The following is a 10,718-nucleotide window of genomic DNA, read 5'->3' as shown; positions in this document are numbered from 1 at the left end:
TATTCTTTTTCAAATAAGTTGCATCCATTACACATTAAAAAAAATATTTATTCATTTCAATATCCCAAGGCTGTCTCTGCAACCCGAGCTGCGTGTCATATGGCTAACCGAACCTGGTGAAAAGAGAGTGACGGTCCAGGGCGCAGACGGGGGAAAGAGAGTCATTGTCTTAAACGCTGGTCATGCTGTTTTAAGGGCCATTGCCGAGGCTATGGGTTTCACGTAAATATGCAGTATTGTGTGTGTGTGTCTTCTTGTTACTGATTAGTATAATTGAAGAATCAATGAATATTTTCTGTTAATATCTTAACCCAGTAGAATATGATAACTTTTAAATATAATTATTTGTTTGTGCTAGTCTGAACTGCCTTGTAATGTCCGATGTACAAATGACTAACGTTGTTCGAATCTAACATCATCAGACCAAAATTTATCGAGTCACCTGTATCACAGTATGGGGCGGAACTGCCCAACGGATCCTGGACGGGCATGATCGGTATGTTGCAGAGACAGGTGAGTGTATGGCAGTAACATCTGAGTTATTCATGTGGGAATGTCATAGATTTACTGAGACACGGTAAAATCTACACAATTTACTAGTATAATATAATATGGAGCAGTATACAGGCATAAACATACCCAGCAACTGTCGACAGAGACATACTGTATGTACAAACAATCATCGATAATGAATTTATGTCCTCAGTATAATTCACCATTAACCTGACAGGTTCAGCTTGAAACCTGGGCTGCTCTAGCTAAGTTCTGTTGAAAGATTTTTATTTATTATATACTGGCGTCCTGTTTTTACACTCACTAATTGCTAGTATTCTTAGTCCTCTTTGATTTCGGCAGCGGGACCAAGCCCAGCTGCATCATTAAAAATACGTGAAATACTGGAGCTGTCATAGGCAGTGATATATGTTCATGGCCAGATGCTCTGGAATGCAGGAGAGGGAGGAGTGGGAGGGAGTGCATAATGCACTGAGTATGAGGGGGTGAGAGGGAAACGGTATCCATGTGTAAAAATGGTCCATGGAATGTATTTCTTTCCATCACAGTGCCCTTTATTTAGGAAAAAGAGATGATCAAGTACAAGTAATCTCTCACTTATTCGTTGTCGCAATATCCGGCGCAGCACAGTATCAGGCGCTTTTTGCTCGGCTCTATTAAAACAATATCGGGCGAAATTAGGCAATATACCGTATGTTCAGGAACGGAAAGCAATTGGCGGTACTGTGCTTTATTCGGCGGTGTGTGTATGTGGGGGAGAGGGTTGCCAGTGATTCTTTGTAGATATGATAATGGATGCAAGCCTCGAAGTACAAAGCATCACTGTGGGACATGTATTTGACATATATAAAGTACTGGTTAACATTTACATGATTATTATTTTCCCAGGAAGTGGATGTGGGGACTGGACCCTATAAGATTACCTACGAACGAAGTACTGCCATCGACCTCACCTACCCGTATCTGATTAGTGTCGTTAGGATATTTGCTGGTCGAGGCCGAGGCGAAGTTGACCCCTGGAGTTTCCTCTTCCCATTGACGCCCTTGGTGTGGGGAATAACACTGACGGCGTTGCTGGCACTGATCACTGTCATCACACTCTTAACATTATACCTTCCCCATGCCAGACGAACCAGGCAATTGATCAATGCCGGCAATATTATTCGTGTTCCGCTACAACAAGGTGTGTCATCATACTCTCACATGCCACACACACTTGTTTGTATAGCTTACTTAATTCAAGTTATAACAGTAATTGCACTTTTGGACAAGCATCTAGGCCAAAGTCTCTCTCTCTCTCTCTCTCTCTCTCTCTCTCTCTCTCTCTGTCTCTCTCTCTCTCTCTCTCTCTCTCTCTCTCTCTCTCTCTCTCTCTCTCTCTCTCTCTCTCTCTCTCTCTCTCTCTCTCTCTCTCTCTCTCTCTCTCTCTCTCTCATTATTATTCATTAACATGTAATAGTTTACCCATACGCGTGACCTAAACACCCCTCTAATATTAGTCTTTATAATGTTCACACAACTCTGGACGGAGCACGGAGGAAGCAAAGCCTGTGCTGCGTGATTCATGGCTGGGAGAAAACTAACTTGTGTGTGGTTTGTGAGGGGATGGGTAGCATTTAATGATGAAACCACTAGCTGTCATTTCTTTCATATGATGCCCCCGAGTTGGTGGGTGTGTGGGGCAAGAGCGTTCCTCTTTTCGTTATATGACATCCCCTGAGAAGCAAGGGGTCAAGTGCGACAAAACATGATAGAAACAGTCGAAGCTGGATAATATAATCATTAGAGAGGGGGTTTGACGATGGAGATGTCGTGACAGAAGAGCGACAAAATTATTGAGATATCAGAATGCTGAGAGTGCCCTTAAGGAATGCATTTTTATGGAACAGCTAGACAGATAAACTGTGTTCTCTTTTATCCTAATGGCTGTTGATGAGGCCCACTGATATCCTTGACCTATGAAGAAAGGATCGTATCAGAAAAATAATATCACCTGTTACGTAGGTTACTTTATATTGCCCTTCCATAAGCACGTTGAGATTGAACTGTGTAGTAATAGTTAGCATATGTTCCTGACTGAGATGTAGATGAGGCAGTGCAGTAGTTGTGGTAGTGATGATTTATAGTGCTGAGGGTGTGGTTGCTGTGATACATTAATATTTATCACAACTAGTGACACGTTGGTGACTCAGACGTGGGCGAGTCAGCGGAGTGGTGGTGGTGGGAGCGTGTGCTGATGGGGGTGTGGATGCTGACCACACTGGTGCTGACGCGAAGTTACACCGGCAACCTCATGGCTCTTCTGGCCGTCCGGTACATCCCCCAGCCCTTACAGTCACTCCAAGACCTGGTGGATAATCCTGTTAAAGTAATGATAATAAAGGGAACAGCTCAGCAACAAGCATTTGAGGTGAGGTAATCATATTTAAGCCAGTTTATTTTTTAAGAGAAAAGAGTGGAATGTTTGTGGTAGGTTATTTTCTTGTCAGTGTGTTAATACCAAGGATGGATTACAATTATTTACGCGGGATAACCTCCTATGAAAATCAGTATAAAATTTGGCGATTATAAAAATCACCCATAAGCCCGAGAAGTTAGTCATAAATTCTCTGGTTCAAAGTCCAAGTTGAGATTAGTACATTTTCAGTTCTTCGTACCGGTAGTTCGTACAGAATAATGACTCCTAACCAGCTGGATGTCTTTCGTATTGGGGAGGAATGCATCCAACCAATCACAAAAGGTTAACAGAACGCATACAGCCTGTCATAAAAGCTACGATCAGGAGTATAATATATATCTCTTACTTGTGATTAAAGTAACCTTGATCAAAGCGCCTCAGAGACTCTACTAACCCATTTTTGAACTGGACACACTCTTCCTTTCCTTTCTCAAACACAAAACTCTTCTTCATTTCTCAATTGCCATGGTTTAACAATCCAATAAAACTCTATCTATATTCCCAGACCGCTAATGGTGGTGTTCTGCGTGACGTGTGGGAGCTGCAGGGTGAGGGTCGGCTGATGTTACTGGACAGGTTCAACATGCCTGACGTAAACATGCTGCTACGGACGGGAGGTACCGCCTACATGACGTATGGAGTCGTCGCAAGACCGTTAATGATTGCCGATTTTAGTAGTACAGGTTATTATCTTAAACGGAAGTCCATTGTGTTTCGATTATAAGCTTTCATGATTATTTAGACCTACACATATATCGCCCGATTGTACCTGCAGTTTGGGATGGCTATGGCCGATACTAAAAGCGAGTGCAATATTGAACACACTGCAGACACACATAGTAGGACATTGCAACACTCACTTTCAGGAACACTACTCTTACTAAACACAATGATCTAACGAAAATTTACGTAATACCTAAAGCCACCTCTGAGCTTCATTAAATTTAAAATCATCAAAAAGAGTGATTTTTTGCCCTAACTCAAAATTATGTCCAATATGGCCAACAGGCAGGTGTGATTTCTACCTAGGACGGGAGGAGATATTACCTTCAATGGGAGCCATGGCAGGTCCCAGAGACAGCCCTTTTATTGCAGCTTTCAGTCGCAGGTATGAGAGAGAGAGAGAGAGAGAGAGAGAGAGAGAAACCAATAACATTTTTCTTCCAATAACATTTTTCTTTGAAGATTTCCGTGTCGCTTATCAAACCAATACATACATAATGTTCTTGTGTGTAAATCTAGTAATCAAACATCAGATTACCAAGAGGAATTCCGATATATTCTAATTATTGTTATAAAAGGGTGATCATGACGAACACTGATGAACGCTAATTGTTCCTCTGATAAAAGATAGAATATTTTACTTATTTTACTCTTATGTTCCTGCAGAATTATAGAGGTGACAGAAGCGGGCCTGTATGACTTCTGGGATAGAACTTACAACCCTAACTACACCAGCTGCCTCCATGTCTCCACAAAGATAACCGTCAGGAGTTCACTTGGCATCGTTAACTTATGGGTAGATAGCTGGTAACTCTCTGAGCCAGGGGACGTCATTTTCATTTTCATTTTGCCCTCTCCTGACGATTTCATGTTAGCTGAGGATAGACGCATGGGGAAGTTAGATATAAACTCAATAAACACTTTCAGTACGAGATGCCTAACCTGAGCTGAATGAAATCGTCTGCTTCCAGGGAGAATATACTCAAAAATTCGTCACCCGAACTCAAGTGGCTAAAAAAAATCAATGAGAGAACAAGGCTGGTTTTCTTAAATAATCCATTTTTATTTACGAGTCTGCCAGTTGACAGTTTTGACGGCACGACGCAAGTACACGGTCAACGAAACGCCTGTAAATCGTCCATTGATGTGAGGTTACCCTGTGGCAAATACAATCGTCTGTCACAATCCAGAGTAAATGCCTGTCCTTAAATGGTGCCTGGAATTGGCTGGAGAAAATTGACTCATTTTGTGTTTGGCCATGTGGAGAGGATGGAGAATGAGAGTCTGACTAGAAGGGTGTATGTGAGTGAAGTGAAGGGGAAGAGGAGGAAGGGGTGACCAAGGATGAGATGGAGGGATACAGTGGAGATCTATGAAAGATAAAGGAAGAGTTGGAGGGAGGGCAGGCATATGGCAGAAGACAAGGCGATATGAAGACAATTTGTTTATGGCCACCACTTAAGAAATTATGGCTCTGGCAATTGACTGATAGATTTTTTGCTACCTCCAGGTGATTTTATTCACCTATATGAATGGCCTTGTGTGAAATGGTTTATGATGGATGTGTCTAATATCCCTACTCGAAAAATCTGTCCTTCGCTAAATTAAATAGTCTGGTGACAATAATAACAGAAAACACAGTAGGTAATCAGACTGAACTGATCGATATTTACATGAACATTAAACCAGAGGCACCAAATGGCGAATGATTGCTGTGTGGTAGTCCAGAGGTGAAAGGGATTTAAGGATGACTCTGATAACAATATTCTTCAGGATGATGTACACGCGGGAGTGGTAAAAAAAGAGGTAAGTTGATGTATATAAGCACATATCAAACTCCGCAGGATTGTTTGTTTTCTAGGCCATTTTGTATACCACATTATAGAGAATTTTCACTGCCTCAAAACAGTGATTATTTCCAGATTTCGTTTTCTTGCTATTGTCAGAAAACTTTATTGGGCTAGTGTGTGATCCAGTGGATTTGGGTGCTCAGTCCGGATGTGGCCAATTAGGGTTTGCATCTGAAGGGATGTTGGGGTTTATTGTTCACATTAAACCATTACATATTTAGGGAATGATCACATAAATGTCTGGATGAAGTATCCTAGCTCCGGGCCCCTACGTTTCTGATGTGGCTAGGACTGGACAAGGATTAGAATGGGGTGACCTCCGTGTGAGAGTTAGAAATAATCACAATCAGTCTTTCCACTAAGATGAATTTATATTTTTTTTTTGCTTCATTCTAATTACCTCAGGGAATTTTTTAATTATTTCAGGAGAATACTGATAAAGTTTGGAAAAAAAAAATTAGTATAAGGGTAAGGAAATAACTGGCATACGTGTTTAGAAAAGAGTGGTGTGGTGTGTGAGTTACACTTTATGTTCATAGTGAAGGTGTTAGTAAATATTGCATATCTTTTTATTGAAGTGGTGGTGTGGTGTGGTGTGTGGTGTGGTGTGGTAGTAACAATGTATTTCCTGGGCAGGGAACACTGGTGGTGCTGGTGGGTGGATGGGCTACCGGTTTCCTTGTTCTCTGCCTCGAGCTGCTCTACTCTACAGTTCTCTCCCACTGAAGTAACATCAAAGTTTCTCTACTCTGTACGCTTGTCTCCCAATGACGAAACGGTTACCTGACCAACCCCATCATTGATAACATGAAAAACAGCAAGACCGCAAATATACATTAATTATGAACAGCGTTGTCATGGGTATCCCAAACACTCTTATTTTGAGCCATGAGAACATTAAGGCGTGACAGGATTACAGAATAAAAAATGACGGTAAACCCATAATTACCAAGCTGGAGCACGCATGTGTATACTATGAGTCAAGTGTACTATTGTGTGTGTGTGTGTGTGTGTGTGTGTGTGTGTGTGTGTGTGTGTGTGTGTGTGTGTGTGTCAATACTGTATATGCTTAGGGTGTGGCCTGGCAGCCTCACTGGCCGCCTGACCCTTCGCGGCCGACTGCCTCACCCGCCTCTGTCTCATCATCACCTCTTCCATGGTATGTGGCCGTTCTGATAGCATTCCCAGTTCCTGTATCTCGTCCATTCTCAGAGCATTACAAAGAGTGAATATCGTTACCACTGCAGTGATCACATTTATTTTCGCAACCATTATCAGATTTGAGAGTATTGGTACGTGATTCTAAAAAGAGGGAAGGAAATTTGCAGTGCTATTTCTTTTGCAAGAAATCCAAGCATAGACATTTGGGAATGCATCACAGGTCTTGAAACTCAGAAAGAAATTATGATGCCTTCTCTAGTTTTCTGGGCATTTCGCATCTTCTGTGTGTCGATTCATCAACGTTACAAGTCGGCCAAACCCTTGTATTATGTAACTGTAGCATCTTTGATTACGTGTATGTGTTGCAATGCATCAGAAGTTCTTTGAGATGGTTATGCATGTGGATATATGAGAATGAGATACATTGCTGACTAGGAGAGTGTATGTAAGTGAGGAGAGGAGGAGGGGACACCGAGACTAGATGGAGGATTAGGGTGAAGAGGTATGTGAGTGAAAGTGGTATGAGTTGGAGAGAGGGCAGTCTGATGGCAGAGAAAAGAGTAATATGAGGGAGAGCCGTTTATGGTCACTCCTTCCGATATTAAGGCGTCTGCCCATAAATAGATATAGTTTTTTTGTTTTTTTAAGGCCTTGAGCGGTCTGAGTTTTTTTTTTAGCAGCCATGGGATCGATTGGCTTGCCTTGGTAGCATTCAAGAACGAGATCGTAATGATTAAGCGAACGACAGGAAGAAATATTCCCTCTTACGATAATTATAATTCTTCCCGTTCAAGATGGGCACATAATTAACTGATATATTTTCCGGTTGTAATATTTTTACCCACAGGAGCAGCCAGATAATATACTTTCTGTTCCTAATGGTCTCATTCCCTCCCTTCCGCACTGAGTCACTGTATTTTCTTAAAGAATGGGGTCCAGGCTTATGCGAGGAGTGTTGGGAACCAAAATATGAACTATGGTAGACCTCCTCCCGGGCCAAGTTTCAGGGTAGATGGGACCCCAAGGGACGCCACCCAAGGAGGCTGCTGCACCCTGGCGCCCCACCCTAAACCGTCATGCACAGCCTTTCTTTTTTTTTCTTTTTTTTTAACCATAAGAACACGAACTATCGTCCAATGGTAAAGCTTCACTCACACCAGGTGATAAACCTAGTAGGACTACAGAGGGCCGCCTGCCACACGGGGTAGGGGCGGCCCTCTGTGGTCTCGGCCAAAGTCGTTATTCGCGACCAAAATTTTAAATGATGATCATGAAATATAGTATATGACTGATGTTCATCCCGGCCAAGTTTTGAGAAGAACGGAAGGACCGAGGGTTGCCCTTCACCGGGGAGGGTGCGGCCCCTAAGGGTCCTGACATAGTCATTATGCGTGGTCATAGCTTTTAACCTAGACATAAGAAATGTTGCATACTGATAGACGTTTACCCCGGCCACGTTTTAGGTAGAGTCCTCGATGACCATTCCCCCATGGGCGGGGGAGGGGGCTATGAGGAACAATTGTTTTACCCAAGAATACGAACTTTTGCACAAGGATAGATCTTTACAGAGGCCATGTTTTAGGCAAGGTGAGACCCCCTAAAGGCCACCTCCAACAAGGAGGAAGGGCAACTTCGTGGGTTATAGGAACGATTAGGCTTGTCACTCAGTGAACAGTCACCCAAGTGGAAGAAATGAGTAATAAACGGTGACAGGAAGGATGAGAGAAAATCGAAGGAGAGCAAGACAGACAAAAAGAATGATAAAGGTGCAGGAAGAAATAGGCATTACTAGATCTCGTAAGTTAATGATGGCCGCCCTCACTTACCACCATCCAACCTTACGTAACAGTGGGAATTAGGGCCTATGTAATGGTGCGAATTAGGGCTTGGATAATGACATCATGTATAATTGCTATTTGTTAGTAGGTCAGTTCCCCAATGCTTGTATTTTTTCACATTCTACAGCTATAGTCAAGAGAAATGTACAAACCATTGACCAGCTCCAAAACAAGCCCCTGTGAACGCAAGATGTTTGTGCGACTTCGGCTGGAGGGTCTGAGCTTGAGAGTGATATCGCAGAGGACGGGGTTCAGTACCAACACTGTGAGGCGATGGCTGCGACGCTGGGAGGATAGTGGCGACCAGCGCACGAAAGACACAAGATCGATCGATTTTAAACCACTGATTTTTTACAGACTGTATGATGTAGAATGCTCTAGATTGCTTACAACATCAGGGAACATTTGGTCGCAGTACTGCATGCATCTATGGTGTCACTTTATCCACAAATGCTGCTTTGATGCCAGGACGGCCATATACCGTAGTGACTCCGAGTCTGGGAACGCATTTCGTAGTCTTTTTTGGAATCCGGCAACTCCCCTTTAGAAAACTCTTCGAAGTTTGTATTCTATATGGATGAATGTATCAATGAAGAGAGCAATTTCTAACGATATATATATATACAGTATACATAAATACATATATATATATATATATATATATATATATATATATATATATATATATATATATATATATATATATATATATATATATATATATATATATATATATATATATATATATATATATATATATATATATATATATATATATATTTTACGGATGTTGTTTGTAAATGGAGTTATTTTTAATCATTTTTGCATTATGAAATAGATAATTAGAGATGATCGTGAGACTGTTTTCATATTTCATTTAAAGGTATCTGTTACTGCAAAAGTATAATGAGCATGTAAAAAGAATCTATAGCTATTCTGGCCTATTTTAGTCTCCAGATTTTTACAACAGTGGCATGCTGTTCAAACGCAGGAGTTATTAACAAGTATCGAAATTATTGCCAGATTCGAAGGCCAGATGAATCATATTAGGAAAACTTGGGTTATTTTACTAAAAGCTCCTTCAATGTTGTGAAATATTATTGTTGCAGCATATAACAATAAACAAACAATCTGTCCAACCCATGGCCATTATTTTTCCCCTTGAACAGCTAGAGTGGGTTATGCTGTTTTTAAAGAATATGGCAGCATCTTCACACAAACACTGAAAAAAAGTAGGAAATAAAGTAGAAATCAGCATCAAACACACAAATAAAACGGTGTGTGTATTACAGAAAAAATACTGCTAAGATAAAGGCTAAAATAATTAAAGCATGACTTTTATCATTTACCTGAGTTTTGAAAACTTCCTTCATCCTCCTCGTTCTCTTAACTCGAGTTCTCCTCCCCCCCCCCAAAAAAAAAAAAAAATGGGGACAATATATAAGGAGGAAAGAGAGAGAGAGACAGCACAAGAGCAGAATTATCACCAGTAGGGCCTGTGAACTGGGCCACAGAGGCACAGGTCTCGGTCACATCACAGTGTTCTCTAACGGCACGACAACCCCCTGGCTGACTCTCAGCCCGTTCACCAGAGTTGGTTGGAATTGGATCCAAACTATAAAAAGAGAGAAAAAATGGAACCCTATTACTCGGCTCCTTAGTCATTCACACACACAGTCAGCCACTGACAGATTAGCATGTTGGAACGCTATCCTGTATCAGATAAATCAATCCACCAGTCATCTGGTCCTCTTTTGTCCCATCAGGAGGGCAAGAGCCCCTGTCGACGCTACTCGGTTCCTACATTTAAGGCGAGGGTGACCAGCTTCACTCGTCCATGAGTGGCACTATGTGAGCACTAAACCCCAGCGACTCTTGGTCATAAACTCTTACAAGCTCAATCATCTTGGAACTCCTTAACCTACAAAACCATCTGGCGTTCTTTGGCTATGTGGTTACTAGCCAGCGTAGGAAAGAAGTTTCTTGGCTTGTTACTCAGTGTATAGTCACCCAAAGGCAGCACTACACCGAGTAAGTGGATGATGGGCGCCCCACCTACCATCATAAAAAAAAAGTTACGTTACCCAACTGTAAACGTTCCCACAGGTGCGGCAACTCCAGCATCCGTCAGTGCAGGTTCCTTTGATCGTCTGTTGCTCGTCATCTCCCACCAGG

The 10,718-nt window shown here is 41.8% G+C and overlaps 1 protein-coding gene across 1 annotated transcript; it reads left to right on the top strand.

Annotated features, from left to right (window-relative positions):
* Positions 1-489: 489 nt before the first annotated feature.
* Positions 490-4,505, top strand: LOC145402589 (glutamate receptor ionotropic, delta-2-like). Its single transcript, XM_080274586.1, has 6 exons — positions 490-513; positions 1,402-1,696; positions 2,706-2,923; positions 3,477-3,654; positions 3,980-4,079; positions 4,361-4,505. Exons 1-6 carry the CDS (start codon positions 490-492, stop codon positions 4,503-4,505), a joined length of 960 nt encoding a protein of 319 aa, XP_080130712.1.
* Positions 4,506-10,718: the final 6,213 nt, after the last annotated feature.

The sequence above is a fragment of the Coenobita brevimanus genome, chromosome 58 (genome assembly GCF_032717465.1).
Source record: "Coenobita brevimanus isolate Jiangsu-jjx chromosome 58, ASM3271746v2, whole genome shotgun sequence".
Taxonomy (NCBI): Eukaryota; Metazoa; Arthropoda; class Malacostraca; order Decapoda; family Coenobitidae; genus Coenobita; species Coenobita brevimanus.
Note: the sequence above shows the minus strand (reverse complement) of the source record. Positions and strands in the feature narration are given on the sequence as shown.